Source organism: Protopterus annectens, chromosome 2.part1, assembly GCF_019279795.1.
Source record: "Protopterus annectens isolate FY-2018-M chromosome 2.part1, PAN1.0, whole genome shotgun sequence".
Taxonomy (NCBI): domain Eukaryota; kingdom Metazoa; phylum Chordata; order Ceratodontiformes; family Protopteridae; genus Protopterus; species Protopterus annectens.
Window position 1 is genome coordinate 607,834,850 of NC_056729.1, and position 18,821 is coordinate 607,853,670.

The 18,821-nt window shown below is 36.6% G+C and overlaps 1 protein-coding gene across 1 annotated transcript in view; it reads right to left on the reverse strand.

Moving 5' to 3' along the window:
* LOC122794870 (vomeronasal type-2 receptor 26-like) overlaps window positions 1–12,218 on the reverse strand; it is a 109,047-nt gene extending 96,829 nt beyond the window's left edge. The window contains exons 1-2 of the mRNA XM_044063469.1: window positions 11,394–12,218; window positions 640–867 (exon numbers count right to left, since the gene is read on the reverse strand). Coding sequence (XP_043919404.1) covers window positions 640–867; window positions 11,394–12,218 — 1,053 coding nt within the window. The remainder of the gene's footprint in view (window positions 1–639; window positions 868–11,393) is intronic.
* Window positions 12,219–18,821: the final 6,603 nt, after the last annotated feature.

Genomic DNA, 18,821 nt, shown 5'->3' on the forward strand with positions numbered 1-18,821 from the left:
ATACTCTTTCTCTGTGAGGCATACTTCTCAAACTCTTAGCACAAGAAATCTGGATCAAACCAAACATTGGTGGGGGGGAAGTGCACAAATAGGAACAGCTTTTAGAAACTTAGAAGGTTGCTAGAATAAAGGGTTTTGTGTTACTATGCATCTTTCATGGATATGAAGTCTAAAACTCAAATGTCTGCCATTATTTAATAAATTGAGTCTTCTGTGATTTACCAGAAAACCACACATTTTATGAGTAACAGCCCTAAAACATAAGGCAAAAATCTGGACAGTTGAGAGGTATGCTCTAAGGTAATTTTTCTTATGGTCTGCTTTGAATGCCTGCCCTTCTATTTTCTTAGCCCATTTCTGCACTGCCCCCTTAGCATTTCTGAACCGTTCTGCTGACTTACACTCTGCTACTGCTGCCAGCATTGCATGCTATGGTTCCACCCTTTCTCTGTGAAATAATGTTTCCAACAGTCTGTTTCAAATATCTTCATACCACTGCAACCCATGTTGCTCTTCTATTCTCATTTTTCTCACATTTTATATAATTTCAATTTTAAGACCTTGCACTCCAAATGAAATACATTCCTAATTGTACTTTGCATGCTTTTATAATGTTATATTTGTAACATAGCATCTTACCTTAGTGTATTTTTCATTCCATGAGATGGAACTCACACTGATGCTGACTTCTTTGCCAAGAGGAGCTCCAGGTACCATTCTGCCTACTTTTACTAGGCGGAAAGTATCATCTGGTAATATCTGTATATTTACAATTTCATATGGAATCACTGCATCTCCATTTTCATCAAAATATATTTCCTCTCCAGTCTTAGTATAAAAGTGTACATTTTTCACCGTCTGGAAAACCTGGATAACAAATGTGTGCATCATTCACAAAATTTCCTCAAATATTGATTTTAAACAAATTTTTCTTCGGGCATATATCATTATCCTTTTCAAAACTGATTTATATGATTCAGTCATAATTTCATGCATAGACTTGAACAAATACACATTTGCAGACTTCAACATATATATGTACACACCTTCAAACACTCACATGCATGAGCATGCATGCTACAACACAAACTAGCATACACACATACATGAACGTGCATGCACACCCACCCACACGTATACAGATGCAGCAGTCCTAGCAGTTGTTATTGATAAAACTCATTTTATAATTGTGCTAAAATCTAAACTAAAACACAAATTGGGGAGAAACAATGAAGATGGCCTCTGAAGTTCTAACAGTACATTCTATGTCACAAGAAGAAGACTAGGCACTCTTGTTTCTGTACAGAAACATGCACTCTTACACAGGCACCACTTTATAGCCACATTTCTCAAAGAGCTGAAAATTAGATAGAACTGGGAAGCCATCTCTTGTGGCAGATATTTATGAATAGCAATGTGATGGCTAAGGTGACTGGTTCTAAGAGCAGGTATGGAATACAAACAAAGGCTTTTACTTGTAAAATGAGAAAAGAAAAGAAGAGAAATATCTTATGATACAGGATGTTGCCAGACAGAAGCTCACATGGATTAAGGATAAGGTAAAAAAATCTTGAGAGCATTTTTAAAAGCAAATGTAAATGATTCAAGTTATATTGTTTTCGAAGAAGTGATATTTTATTTTATTTTATTGTTCCTTAACATTTCTTAAACAGCATAATACACATGTAGCACAATGGCACAGTGAGTAGCATTGTCACCTCACAGGATGAGGTCCTCAAATTTTCTCATTCTTCTGTTCAAAGTTGGCATTCAGTTTCCTTCCAAAAGCCAAAGACATGCTGCAGGTGAACTGGTGACCATGATTATCTGTGTGTGTGTGTGTGTGTGTGTGTGTGTGTGTGTGTGTGTGTGTGTGTGTGTGTGTGTGTGTGTGTAAGAAAGGGTGTGGCTTGTGAGGGGCAAAGCCCCCACCTTGGTGAGTTTAAAATAATATGTTATTATGATTGCTGTGGTGGCCAAGTAGTTTCATTCCCTAGGAAAATGTTTTGATGATGTAAATGTTAGATGAAAGGATGTTCGACGATTAGGGTGCATTGAATAGGCATTCGTGGAATTAAGTTTTGACAAAGTTACATAAAGTTGTGTGCATGCAAAGTATCCCACACATATACACATGCACTCACACACATACACACACTGCTACACAAGCACACACACACATGCACACACACACACATACACACACTGCTACACAAGCACACACACACACACACACGCACATACGCACACATGCACACGCACACATGCACACACACACACACACACACACACACACACACACACACACACACACACACGCACACACGCACACACACACGCACACACAAATACGTATCCACGCCCCTCACAGCGACACACACTACAAGAGCTGATTGATCTTTGACTTTTAAGTCTGCAAACAGTATTGGAAATAATATTACTTATAAAGATAAGCAACTCTTACATGATGCTGACTGCACATCCTTAAGACAGGCAAACGGTGACTATCATTTAAGCTGTTAGAAAGACATAGAGGCAGACACACACAAAAATAAACATGCACACAAACATACACACACATGCAAATACACATACAGTGACACATACAGTTACAAAGATGGCTTTGTACCACTTACCCACTGTCATGCTAACAACCATACTCCTACCATAGAAATTAATAGGTATGTGGTGTACACTTTTCACTTCACTTCCCTAATAGAGGATTTAGAGTGATTCTTAGAATCATTCTGACTCAGTATTCTGATCCTGGAGAAAAGTTCTGGAGAAAATCATGTGGCTAAATTATATCAGCCATAATCCTAGACTGCTGCATTTGCATGTGTCCTTTGCCAGCAAGACCAGGATAGCACTGCCTGCTGGTGCCATCCTACCATTGTGGTCATACCACAAATTCTGAATCAGAAACCCAGATCACCCTGAAGATACCTGTGTGAGGTAAGTCTGTGCAGTGCTGTTTGTGTTTCTGCATTCTGGGGATGCTTTGTTGTGAAATTAAGGACCATAGAAAGTCATTTCAGAGATGAGAGGGGAATAAATCTTAGAAATAATATTTTACTGCAAGAATAATAGTGCTTTTGGATAATGCTATAAAATTCATAACAGTTTATTCATACATTTGCAGCATAGACAGGCCTAATACACACTGCCTGCACAGTAATTGACTCACTGCAAAGATATTTTTTATTACTTATCACAAGTTATGTGGCAATTAGAGGGACACTTATCTTACAGAAAATGAACCAACCCCATGTATAGGTAACAGACTTAATTTGGGGGTTATGAATTCAATGAAACAAGAAGCCATTACCACACAACACCACAAACATCTCTTCCAGATCATAACATTTTAACTGCAGAAATTCTGAATTTAAGCACTCCATCACCAAGTTCACCACAGATAGTTGATCAACTCCTGGCCAAATACTGTGGCAAAGAATATTTAAAGGAAATCATAAACAATTATTGGAGCTATCTTAAGAGAAATCCTAAGCCAATGGAAGATAACTGAAAGGGATTTTAATCCCTATTCAAAAGGTCATCAGGTGCATCCATGAGACACAAATGGTTTAGAACCATAGAGGAAAATTCTATAAATTGAAAAGCAATACAAAGAAATCAATTATTGTAATAAGCCACTTTGGTGGCAAGCACAATAACTGAAAAAGCCAGTACAGCCTGAAAGTACACTAGCTTCTTGACTAATTGGTAGAGGCTGAAACTATTTTAGCGTGTGAAGTGAAGCATCCCCACCCAAACTTGAAATAGGTTAAAATACAGATGAAGGGAAATGAAAATCGCTATTAGCAGATATGAGCATGGATTACCTCAGAAGGACTTCTTGGAGACTGACAGAGTAATAAGTAAGACCTTTAAAGCTCAGTGTCAATCTTGAGATCAGAGTGCCTGTCAAGATCTTTCATTTAAGGCACTGGGCCTTTAAAAACCTGATACAATACAGTTGGAGATAAACAAGCTATTATGCTTGAAGAAGTAAACAAAGTTATCAATTAATTTTTCTAATGTAAAGTAGTAGGTCCTGATGGTTCGTCTGGTATAAAACTTACATATCAGGTATCTTCATTTTTACACATTTTAGATGGGCAAAAGATCTAGGGCAGTGTCCACATCATACCTCTCAAGCTGGAAACATCATAAATCTGGACAAGGCCCATGAAAAATAGGTACAAATCTGTACGCTGATTAACATAATATTTGCATACATAATTATGTAACCCCATCCACTCCTATGGAATTGTGGGATACCAACTTTCAAACACAAACTGAAGAACAGACAACCAAAATATGGCACCAGAGTCCCCCTGCAGCCATTCCAATGTTTGATTACCTGGCTATTTTGTCCCATATACCATAAACAGTAATGTGCATACTGCTTTACTTCTACAATGATTATTTGGATTTTATTTTTACATTTTATAGCGCAATGCACAAACAGTAATAGGCATCTGCTAAACAAAGCAATACGGTCTCACAATGAAAACAGACTTAGCATTAAAATGTCTCTACCTTTGAAACTCACATTCATGGAAACATCACTGACACCCACACCACATCCAAAGAAAATGCATCTGGCCAGTGGTGGATAAAGATTACTTTTGGGCTGTTTTCAAATCATATTCCCCTTGCACAGAAAACAAGAAATATACAACTGCCTAATTCAGAACATTTCAATCATAAAAATATATATATATATATATATATATATATATATATATATATATATATATATATGGGTCTACCTGATAACACCGACACGCGAAAACACCGACAACGAAATCACCGACACCACAAAACCGAAAGTTCAAACACTTGAAACTTCACATGCCCAACAAACCACAATCCCGACAATCAACAAACAAAACAAATCCCCTCTCCAAAAAGCACACACACAACACAAGCACACCAAAAACCTTACAAACCTACACTAAAACTTACATACACAACTATCTATGCACTAACATTAACCCAAAACCTAACCCTAGGGTCCACCACTATCGCACACTGACCTAACCCACGCCCTAACCCTAACTCACTTAACCTACCCCTAACCCTACAATTTGTCATTATCGCACACTCACCTGACCCGTGCCCTAACCTTAACCCACTTAATCCATCCCTAACCCCACACTTACCTTAACATGTCGGTATTTTCAGAGTCGGGATTTTCAACTGACGATCATCTCCATTGTCGATCTTCCGGTGTCGATGTTCTCATCGTCTGCATTTTATATAAATAGAATGACAGTAGTGTAAGCCATGGGCGTCTTGCACAGCTTCTCAAACTTATTTTCATTTTCAGTTTTTTGCTTGACTTACTCTGATTTGTGTTATCAGACTAACGCAATAGCTGTAAATGCACAACAAAATAAACTAGATGAACTGCATGTTTTAAGACTTCCAATTTTTACTGTACTGACAGACCCTCTCCTATATTTATCCTGATGCATCAAAACTATCATTGTAATCCAGGTGTTGTTAATTGGCCACTCTTGCTTCTCCACTGTCTGCGGTGGAAAAAATAGTTTTATCTTGAATGTTGGAAAATGTACTGTACTTGTTTAAAAATATTTTTCTTATAATGCAGCACGGGGCATAATTATGATTTTCTGTTCCTGAATTTGGGTTAATGATATTTTTTGATCTTTCCACTGAGGCACAAATGTCCTTGTGGATGACATTCTTTCACTTCTGTATCTGTAGCTACACCTTTGACTTGTTACACCCACTACCTTTAAAAGTACAACATAGTACAGTATTAGCATTTAGCAATGTATCGACATACTCTGGGAATAGAACCCACAGCCTTCTGCATCAAAAGCAAGTATTTACCCTGTTATGCTAACAATGCAAGCAGACAGCATAAGCAACAATAAACTTCTCTTCCTCTGAAGCTCTCAGCTCCTTGTAAATCCCTCTAGACACTCAACTGTATCTCTCAACTTTGCAGCACAAGAAATCTGGAACAATCCAAAATGTATTGGGGCGGGGGCAAAAGCCCAAAAACCAGGGTCACATTTTAAACATTGCTTGTATAATTTTGGAAAGTTGCTAGAATAAAATGTGTCACCACCATTGTTTCACTGCCAAACTTGAACCCAGGACCCTGTGCACTACAATCAGAGAAGCATACCACTATGCCAAATTAGCAGTTTTCTTAGCTTAAATGGCTATCATTTAGTGAATTCAATTCTCACTTCTCACCATAGCTTTCAACCTCTTAGCACAAAAAACCTGGACAAAGTCAATAATGGGGGAATATAGAATTCAGATCTCACTTCTCACCATAGCTGTCAACCTCTTAGCACAAAAAAAAACTGGACAAAGCCAATAATGGGGGAATACAGTCCCAAACATAGGGACACATTTCAAATACTAATCTTATAAACTTAAAAAAATTACTAGAATAAAATGTTTTGTGTTAACATTATTTTCTGAAGAAAATGAAGTCTGAAATTCAAATGCCTGTCATTATTTAGTGAATTCAATCCTTCACTAACTTGCCACAGATTTTATGAGGAACAGAACACAAATATGAGGCATAAATCTGGACAGTTTGCACAAGGGGTGTGGGTAGGACTTTAGGCTCATGTTTCCTGTACCCAAGGTGTAAGGTTTGAGCCTGAGTACTTCCTCTAACCACCAAGTATAGTCACCTAGGGCATTTCACACACACACACACACACACACACACACACACACACACACACACACACACACACACACACACACACACACACCTCCTGCAGGCTTACAGGCTGTTTCACGGAGCTGATGTCAGCTCAAAAAGCCAGGAAGTAAACTTTTAAAATAAAGTGTTGGAAAATTTGGAAATTAAGTGGTGCCACTCAGGAATCATGGCACCCCATTATATGGACCCCAAAAACTCAGTAAAAATCGAGTAATCTGGGATGGTTGGGAGGTATGGTCCTCATTCATTGTGATTAGCCCCTACAGTGTTGTTTCTGAAAGAGGACTGAGGCAGAGTCTCTCTCTTGATTCAATTATAGGCCAGTCTCATTAATTCAGCTAGAAAATTCTTGCCACATGATTAGGCCCACTTATGCTTGAATTAATCCATCATTTCCAAACAGTGTTTAGAATTAAGGTTGCACAAGTAATACCTGAATCCTTAAACTCTAGCTTATTTTAATGCAAAAAAGATACTCAGACAGCAGCCATCTTCCTTGATTTGCAGGAAGCATTCAATTCACTTCAGTGGCCTTTTTACTGGAAATCATTACAGCCATATGACTTTAATGGCTCCTTCCTGACCAGAATGACAACTCTTCTAAAAAAAATCATTATCACATAAGATTGCTAATAGGTTTAGCTCTACACCTTATCTCCTTGAAAGAGGAATAAGCCAAGGATGCCTGCTTCAGCCATTACTTTTCTCTGGAAATGGAAACCTTAGCTGCACTTCTGAAACACTGCATATTATAGTCTGAATGGAAATATGAAATCAGAAAAAAGGACAGTAAAATTACTGGAACTGAGTTTATCCTCATGTTTTATTGAGTACCTTACCACTTGGCAGAGCATGTTTTTACAAAGCCTCACCACCAAGACAGCACTGATATGCAGGCTATATTTTATATCTAATGGAGAAAGTTATGTCCAAAAAAAGAATGATGGGATCATAAGTCATAAGATAAAAAAATGCCCAATTCTGGGGTGTGCACTAATGCCAGGACTGGAAAAAGGCAGTGTAGAATCTTCAGGACATCAAAACATTCCTACCACCATGCTAGGCCAGGCTCAGGGTGGCTCCCTGTGGTAGAAAGAAGAGGTCCACAAAAATCACAAAAGCTGTTAGGCCAAAAAAGAGGCATAGAGATGATAAAGTAGACTTTTGTGGATAAGAAAGAAATGTATTGTTATTATTACAAAATAAAGGCCAGAATTTCCAGACAGAGCATATGTAAAAATATTGAAACAGAAATTAGCTGAAAAAAAATACTTGCAGAAGAAATATCTGTCAAAAGCTGGAAATAAAAATATATCACTCAATGAAACAGATGAAGGAAAAAAATATTATCAGGAATGAAGAAATATTGAGCTACCAAGAAAAAAGAAGCAACAGAGGAAGTGAGAAAAATAGCAAACAAAAAAACAGGGGTTTTTGAAAGGTATAAAAAAGAAACATGGACATGGGAAAGAAAAGGTTATATGATATGGTGCAATAGGTTCATGGTTCTTAGGTGTGTACTAGTCCAATGACCATTAGGGCCATTTTAAGCTTAGACATGTTACCCAAGTTTCTGATAAGTTCTAGTACCAGTGGTAGTGAAATCAAGGATTTGGAAGACAAGACATTTAGAGGCTGTCTGTTTCTATTAGAGACATAGGTGTCAAACCAGAGGTGAAGATGTGGTTCCTGAGACAGTTGTCCAAGTTACACTTTAATTGAGTTACGAGCCTGTTCCAGAGATGGGGTATTCTCTGGGATACATACCTATCTTTCCAGCAGGTCCTATGTATATCACAGGAAATATTTAAGTCTTTAGAATGGGTAATTCTGGTGGTGTGTGTTCTGTCTTCATGCAAGAGATTCATAAGACAGTGGTCCAAAGATGCTTGTATGTCAAACATAGATCTCCCCTTAACAACCTGTAAGAGACAGAATAAAGGGATAGGGCTTTGAGGCAGTCTGCAAGGATATGTTCTGATTGTTGAACATGCCAGGTTAGCCAAAGGGGGCATTTCACTCTATGATAAGTCTGGATGAGCTCTGAACTGAGTGGAACAATGACCTCTTTGGATCTAGATGCCATATCTTTGTTTATAATTTGAGCAACATAGAACAGCAATGCAAAGGAAAAAGTCAAGCTAAGCAATACAAAAAAACAGCTGTAAAAATACGTGGAAGCAACATATAGGTAAAAACACATAGATATGGAAAATTTCACAATACAAAATAAGATTTAAAAGGGGGAATGTGGAAAAAAGGACTAATTTGGTAATAGTTAAACAATTAAAAATTGAAGTGATGGACCATCTGTGAAAGGAAGAGTTTATGTGGAAACTCCAACCCAAGCAAAATTACACCATGGTGGACCAGTGAGTCCCCAGATAGAGTAGCAGTGGGTGGAGCAGGATGCATTTGAGAGGATTTGTCTCAGGGCAGTGTTTTGGAGTCTCCAGCAGAAGACTCACATGAAAGTCCAGTTGAAGTTGTACAGTATAGGAAGCAGCAGGAAATACTGGCAAATCTAATACATGTAATGTTGGGATGAGCAGCTAAAATCACAAGTATGTATATTTAAATCTTTCTCAGATTATATAAGAATGACATTTGATCTTAATAAATGTGCAAAAGCAATATTTTAAAAAAAGAAAGCTGCAGCTCCAATAAAATATCAACCTAGGACAGGAATGCAATATAACGAACATGAGCAGGACGGAGTGTATAAATATATGGGAATAGATGAAGAGCTGACAATAAAACATGAACAAATGAGAATAAAGCTCAGTAAGGAATACTTCAGCAAACTAATGCTATTATTGAAACTGTTTTGTCATCTAGTACTAAAGGACAAGCTTTAAATCAGTTTCCTCTTCCTATTCTAAGTAAACAAAGAAAGAAAGAAGAAGTAAAATCCACAAATTCACAATTCCACAAGTCCACCAAATTTTTATTATAAGCGCTTTCGTGCACTACCATTAGGTGCACTTCTTCAGACAAATAAACACATAATAGCAAACTTTATATATAATGCATAAACACATCAAATTGCAATTAATCAATCAATCAATTAAACTGTTAAACCTACCTCTACTTTTTTTGAAAAAGACCTGAACAACTTAAAATACTCATACGAACCAAACAAAAAAATAAAAAATAATAAGTAAACCAGCTTACGAACAATATACTTTCTGTCTTAATATTAAAAATATAATAAAATACAAATAGTATAAATTTAATAGACACTGTTTAGCGTTCTAATGCCCTTAACCTGAGTAAACATTTTATAGAACAAACATCATTGATTCCAGGATAAACATGTGCATTCGTTCGTAATTGCCACAATAATTCCTGCTCGTCTAATTTAAGATGCCAAGGTCTACCTCTTGGATTCCTTAAAACACTCTTCACCACTGTAAACTGAAAACTATGTGTGCTAAATTTGCTTATGTGCCTTGCCAAAGCATTAGTTTGAATGCCTCTAGAGATGGCATATATATGTTCGTATATGCGTTGTTTTAATTGGCGTTCTGTTTTGCCCAGATAAAAACTGGGCACAATTTACAAGTAGCCAAATAAACAATGCCCTGACTTTCACAGTTGTATTTATCATTAATTGAATATTGAATACCTTTAATGTTAAAAAAAGCCCCTGTTTGAATGTATTTACAATATTTACATCTACCGCACTTAAACATACCCTTCGTATGCTTATATTTATTGTGCGGTACTTCGAATAACCTTTTTAAATTAGGCCCTTTTCTAAATGTTATTAGAGGTTTAGGGCCAACGATTTTATTAAGGCCCTGGTCTTGCAGAATAAGATCCCAATTATAACATAAAATTTCCCTGAGTTCATGTGAGATGTCATTAAATTGTGTCAAAAAACTAGTTGTATATTTACATTTATATATTTGGACTACCTCTGTTTCATCCGTTGTTGCCATTACCCCAGAGTCAGTTTCATTACCAATCGGATAACCTGTTATCAAAATGGGACCTAAAGATCGCTGTTGTCTCTTAGACATAATTTCTTTAATCAAAGAATTGACTAACATTAAAGGATAGCCATGATTAACGAACATATTTCATAAACAATTACATTCTATACCAAAATCTTCATCATTAGAACACATCCTCGAAGCTCTGACCAACTGGCCCTTAACAACGCCTCTTTTCTGGAAATATGGATGATTACTTGTAAAGTGTAAAAAAGAATTCCTATAAAAAGGTTTCCGATAAATGGATGTCCTAAATCTATTATTAGACACATCCTTGCTCAAAAGAATATCAAGAAAATTAATACTATTCTCATGAAATTGATATGTAAATTCCAGAAAAGGTGTAAAAGTAGCCATGGTTTCCACTAGATTTTGAGCATCCTCATGGTTACCCTTCATAATAAAAAACATGTCGTCTTGGTAACGTGTGTACCAGACGATCATGTCCTTAAAAGAAGGGTGGGGGAATATGTAGGTGCATTCCCAGAAGGCCATGACTGCATTAGCAAAACTCTCCCCACATGGGGAGCCCATGGCCACACCTGATTTTTGTAAAAATAATTCACCTTTAAACATAAAAAATTATTACTTAAAACTATGTCCAAGAGTGAAACAATCAGGTCAATATCTTTAGATGGGAACTGTTTTAAAAGCAAAAAATCTCTTACCCATTCCATACCCTCATCCTGTGGAATCACAGTGTACAGATCCCTTATGTCCACCGTAAGAAACCCATAAGATGCATCAAAGGGTATTTTATTGAGGTGCTGTAAAACATGCCATGAATCACGACAAATTTGAACTTCTGATTTCAACGCTTCTTTCAACCTTAGATCTACCCATTTAGCGCAAGCATATGTAATAGATTTATGACCATCAATGATAGGCCACAAGGGAGGGTCATAAATATTCTTATGAAGTTTAGGAACCCCAAAAATAACAGGTGTTAAAGGTGCTTGCATTGTTAAATAATGATAAGTATCAATAGAAATAACTGCATCAATAAACAAATCACTTAGAAATGTTTTAATGCGTTGATACGCTTGGTTAAATTCATTCAATGATACCTTAACATAATTTGTAGTCAAAAGCATGTTATACATTCTATTTTCATAGTCTACTTCGTCCATGAAAATAGCCCCACCCCCTTTGTCTGGTTGCATGACACGAATATTATGAACCTTGTCATATTCAATTAAATCCCTTTCTTCTAGTGAAATGCTACTATTTTGTATACCCAAGTTGCGATAATAATCAGCTATTAAGGCCCTAAAGTGAATTTCTGACATTCTTTCAAACAGTGCCAGACTGTTATCTAACGGAGGATTAAAAATGCTTGCCACATGTTCGTTTGTTAAAAGAAAATTTGAGTTACCAAACATAACGTTTAAATTCATTTTACGAACAAATATTTTAAGATCACACAACAAATGAGCAAGGTTAGGCTTCGTATTTGGTACAAAATTGAAGCCTTTAGTTAAAAATTCAACCATATCTTGTGAAATAACCATGGAAGTAAAATTATAAACATTAGTCACCGCAAATACACCTAAGAATTGTTAAATGTCCTTGTTGATCTACTATGGTTACCTCCTTCGCCGATTGTTCTTTTTGCTATTCTAACCTACAGTTTTGGTGTGAATGACTGGCCCAAAAAGTATTGATTCGATTGAATACAAAAGCAAGAAAAATACTTCAGGATTATAAAATGATACATATATGTATATATCTATATCTATATATCTATATATATATATATATATATATATATATATATATATATATATATATATATTTTTTTATTATATATGTGTGTTTATGTATATCTATAGCTTATGTATATCTATAGCTATATATATATATATATATATATATATATATATATATATATATATATATATATATATTTATAGAGAGAGAGATAAATAAAAATGGTACATACCAGTATATACCATGATTACATATGCATCAATTTGAAGGAGGTAATGGGCCTTTTTGAAAATGACTAAATGTACAGAGTTGCACTGCTTGGACTGCATGCATATCTGCTGACCTCATAAGATCCAATCAAAGTGAAATTTTTGAAGCATGTTGAGAAGAAGTCTAAGGTGACATCTTTGCTTAGTTTAGTAGAAGGATTTCAAAATTAAATGGAATGTAAATCAAACCATTAGCTGTCAAAAATGAGACAGCACTGAAGGTGCCAAAAAACAAAACAATATAAGAAAGATGAGCAGAAGAGAAGTAACGAAAAGTAGAAAGTCCAGAAATATATTGGCAAGTATAGACATCTACTGGAACAGCCTCATGATGAGCACAATTTGAAGTTTGAGCAGTTAAGGAGAGTAGAACTGAAACCAAAAGATGAAATGTAATGGTGGCCCAAGACAGTGGGCTACATACACTTTGGTTTACAAAGTCCATTGAAAAGGTAAGAGAAACAGATTAAGGCAGTTTGGTAAAACAGAACTGGAAGCAGTTACACATCTTTGTTGGGTGTGATACACTTATACCTAATTGTTTGCATATGAAAAGGCACTATACTGTGGCAAGACTGATACATTACAGATTTTGTAAACACTATAGTATAGGAGTAGCTTAGGAGCATTGGTGATACAACCACAAAGCATTATCAGCAATGACAAATTTATATTATACGGGATCAACAATAATCAACAATTTAAAAACCAGATGCCAGCAAAAAAGACAAAACTAGCAATAATAAATCAAATTGTTATACCCAATAATTATAGTGTCTTATGTATTGAGTGACACAAAGTCTTAAATTACTAGGATTTGCAAGTAGAAATGACAGCAATGTGGAAAAAAGATACACTGACAATTGTAGTACTTGCTGGCAGAGTAACAGGACTAATAAGAAGGAACTTAAACTGTACTTTAATATGGCAGCAATACATCTAAACCTCTGTGACCTACAGAAGGAAGCATTTCTTGGCACATTGCATCAGCAATACTGATTTTGTGAGCTTTAATTATGCCATTATGTAGGAATGGGGTCCATTCCCATTAGAGTATGTAAAAACCTAAGGATCTGCAGAAATGAAACCATGAGAAACTTATTGGGTTGTAAAGTTAACTTCACACCGATTTTTGACATCTTTGTGTTTCAGTGATGATAGAGTACCTTGACGTATTAATCCATTGCTGAAGTCCTACAAATGCTGAATGACTTCAGTAAACTCTCTTGGTTGACCTTGAATAGTAAGAAATCTGTTTTATTCCCATTATAAATTATGCATGCTTATTGCAAACACCTAATTTAAAAGAAGAGGGCATAGCCTGTACTGTGAAGCACACATACATGACAATACAGTTAATTGCAAGCAAACTTTTAGACAAAAGCATGGAAGTTCTAGTAAACGAATATCGTTCTAGTTTGAAGACATACAATGATCTGTATCTCTTGTTTTTCACCAAAATGAATGTTGTGAAAATGATACGTCTGCCCCAAATTTATCTGCCTGTTCCAACATGTACCATGTATTTATGATTTAGAGTGTTCAGACAAGTTACAGATATTAATTTTTAGCTTTTTTTTGAGACTTTCACCCTTAGGTTTTCCAAAAAAAAAAAGAAAGAAAGAAATTAAGTGCATCTATTAACATTGGAAGGCTAGACCATTCAGATTTCCACTTGTATGCAATAACTACCTGATCTGGGGCCTGTTATAAGCATTAACTCTTCCCTATCTGATCTGGCTACTACATGTACTACTAGTTATGTACTCTCAGCAATTTAGGTCATTATTTCACGGATTGTGGGAATATTTTTGTTTTGCTGGAAAGACTTTCTGACATATTTTATATTGGTTTAGGCAGTCTTGATTTGTTTTGGGCAATTAAAACCTTGGAAATTCATTTTATTTTGTGTTGTTAGATTTCTTATAGAAAGAAATGTTAATGTAACTTTACATTGCTATATAGTTAACAAAATTTTACTTTATTATATAGTATTCTTAAAAAATATTTTCATGATCAAATTTAATTTATTGTTTTATTTGCTTATTTCTTAAAAAGGTAAGTGAATTGGTAAGTAATGTTGGCAGCTGTGAATCAGATATATAAATAAAATGAAATGAAAAGGCATATCAGTTTGACAACACAATGTACATTTGATTATTTTAAAGAATTCTTAATGTACTAACATCAATTATTACATTTTATTCAATTATAGAACCTCATCAAGGACTCTTCAGAGCATGCAAAGGAATTTAACAGTTAAAATAGTTAACTATCAAACATGTACAATATCTTTATGATTTAAAGTGTTCAAACAAGTTACAGATATTAATATTTAACTTTTTTTGAGACTTACGCACTTGGATTTTCAAAAAAAAAGAAAAGATAAAAGAAATTAAATGCATCTATGAACATTGGTGGGCTAGATCTTACTGATTTCTATTTTCTATTTCTGGGACCTGTTAAAAGCATCAGCTCCTCCTCATCTGGTCTGGCTACCATATGTACTACTAGTTATGTGCTCTCAGCAAGTTAGGTCATTGTCTTATGAATTGTGGGAATATCAGTAATTAAACAGTAAGCTAAAAGCTGGTTAAGACTAAATTCCAAAACTAAAAAACAAAACCAAAATAAATCAAGCTGCTTTGATAAAATTCAAAGACAATTCCACAGTAAATAATTCCAGTAAGTGCTTTCATCTGTAATAAGACTTCTTCAGACTGGAAGTTAACATTCAAAAACACACATTTAAATACTTTAAAAATCACATGACCACATACTTAGTGTTTTAACCCTTTATGTTTAAGATGCATAATGAAATTTCTCTATTGTTCAGACCAGTGGTGTAGCAAGCATTGAGTCTAACCTGCCAAATATATTCCAGCCACCCCAACTAATCTTCTGGATTAAATGAATTTTCTACATTTTTTAAACTGTCCACTACAAGGAATTTAATGTTAACTTTGCATGAACCATGTTTGTAATGCTTCCCCAGGGCATTCCTTTCATCCCCAATAGAAGCTGCATATTTATGTTCGTATACACGTTTGTACTATTCTCTTATAGTTCACTCTACATAAGAAGATTTACATTCTAAGCAAAAATTGACACAAATTACATACTTAGATTTAAATGAAAAAAACCCATTGCAAGTTATTTTAACATTATCTTTAAATCCCTGCTCTCCCACTCGGCTGCCGTGTGTCCCTGCTCTCACAGTCTCTTCCACCTACCTCCCTGCTTTACACAGAAGGTAAACTTACAACCTACTGGATGTGGTAAAGAAGCCAGGTATACGCTGGCAAGGTCCTGATACACCAACCCCCCCAAATGAATTACCACTGCTGTCTAAGGGGATTTACACTAAACCTCCCTGCCCTACACAGAAGGTAAACTGACAACCTACTGGATGTGGTAAAGAAGCCAGGTGTACGCTGCCAAGGTCCTGATACACCAACCCCCCGAAAGAATTACCACTGCTGTCTAAGGGGTTTTACACTAAGGTATGTCTGTATACTATTGAGTTTTGTTAACCTTAGATGCTAGAACCATAACCCTGCTAGGTGGTTAGAACTTGCTCTAACTGTGACACTGCAGCAGCCACCCTTCCCTTTCTTTGTAGCCACTTATCCAGCCTTCTTTGTCCTTTCTCTAAGCCACAACAAAGCAGCTTTTCATAGGCTTCCCTGCCCCGGACTCTACTAGGACCCCTGCTGTACTTACAAGACTCAGCCACTAGATAGCGGTGTGACTTCTCTCTATATTCCCCTTCTTTCTGAGTTGCTTCTGATCAACCATCTAGTGTTATTTACACTTTACTTCTACTTTCTACCCCTCTCCCCACTACCATATCTGCCTCCCCACCTCTTGCCCTTTCAGCCTATTCTCTCCCTCTGTGCACTCTTGGCCACTTGCCCTGCTATCTACATAGCTGATTGTTTCCAACATAACCTCTCATGCAAAACACCTTCCTTTGGCTCTAACTGCTCCCTATTCCTCCCTCACCACTTCCTTTCTACCACCATCACACTCACCACTATGTAACTACACACTACTGTACCTCCCTATCTCCACTCTCATTACTCCTTTACTGCCCCCTTCTGGACCCGACGGCTTAGCTGTTGCCCTGCTTGTGCCTAGTAAACACTGACCTGCCCCCTCTTTTTCTGTGGACTCAAACTAAACATCCGGACTATCTCCCCACTCTACCTGTAGAAAGCTCCTCCCCCCAGTCCTACATCTGCCCCTGAGGTAATAAATATACCTTGAGCATTAGAGCACCATCTTTAAATCCCTGCTTTCCCTCTCGGCAGCTGTGTGTCCCTGCTCTCAGAGTCTCTTCCACTTAGTGAGTACTCATGAATGAATGTTGTACGGATAATACTATTTTTGCCAAAGACTAGTGAGATCTAAAGCATGTGCATCTACTGATTGGTTGCAATTACATTTGTAGAGTAATACCATTATAAGGAATTGGATATCTTATACTGTTACACTCACATAACATAGTGTATATTTTTGCTACTGCTATTATACATTGTTGTTGGTTGCCTGCGGTATTTCTGCATGTACGTTTACCTGGTGATTTATAATTGTGCACTGCCTACCTACCTGCCTAGGTAGGACATTGAAACATAGCACAATATTACGACCTTGTATATTTAACACAGTGCTGTACAGTGGGATTTTTCCCTCCTATGTGTGCTACTGAATTAGAGGTGTTTGTTGTGTTCGCCTATGGAGTTACCTGCTGCTAACACTTGATAAGGTTGTTGAACTAGGTCCTTGTCCTTAACGAAGTTATACCAGGGGACTGAGGGCTAATTTCAGGCACTTACCTGTTTAAATCTTATCCCTTGCCTTGTAAAGGCTCCTTACAGAAAACGCCAACTCTGTAGTACTCGCACAGACATGTGCGACTTTGGCGCCACTCGTAGACCCCTACACCACTGTGTAACAGAGTTACATCCTGGATGAGGTAGCCTAACACAAAGAGACTGTTATTAGCCCAATTACAGTTATGCACTGCTAGGTTGCACCCTATATTTGTTGTATCTTGACTGAATTGAATGTATTTCTGTGTTTTTAACAGCGGTATGTGTTTGCTGTGACTTTGGAGTCTGCTAGCCGCAACTGTTGTCTTTGGAAGCTAAAGGAACAAATGCTTAAGAGCATGTTCCAAGATATTGCCTATATAGGTGGTATCCCTGCCTTCTAACAGGCTGCGCACACTCAATATTGCCCCTGCAGTATCTGCTCATACCCATGAGGGCTCAGCAGTACAATTTAGACCCAACACCCACGGTTTTAATCAATAGCACCCTAAAACCGTATAGCAATTAACTGCTAAACTAGCGCTGCCTAATATCACCAGATACAGTGTATTTGAAAGTGATTCCTGTAGTATGAAGTGAATAACCGCTAAATGTGAGTCCACCATCTTTCAGAACAGTGTATGGTCCCGATGAAAGGATTACTTATATACCTATTTATTGGTTGTATGGAGCACTAGCTACCATTGAGTTGAAAACAGAAAAAGCTTTTAAACACACAGGCAGTGTTACCAGTCGCTGACCTAGCGTCCATTATATTTTTTAACTGTTGAACCACCCTGGCGATTGAGAATACCAAGTTGTTTTACAACTGTTCTTTTGCTACCTGAGTTAATACAATTTATTTTAACTGTTTAGCTGCTACCAGAGTTACTGCATTGTTACCCCTTTATTATTGCTATTGTCCTAGAATATGGTGGTTACAGATTCTTAATTAATGAAATTAAAGTTTAATTAATGTTAGCCTACAAAAAAGGGTTTAAGACTAAAACAAAGTAAATATACTGGGCTCATAATTGTGAAGCATGTTCTAAGCTGTTTGTTTGTTACACATTCCTGTTTAACAGTGCAATATTGTATAGCATTTTTTATGTGTCTATGATAAGAAACTGGTATCTATGACTGTCCCCTTCACATTTCCTCTCCTCTTCCCACTCTCTCTAGCCTCCCTGCCCTACACAGAAGGTAAACTTACAACCTACTGGATGTGGTAAAGAAGCCAGGTGTACGCTGCCAAGGTCCTGATACACCAACCCCCCCCGAAAGAATTACCACTGCTGTCTAA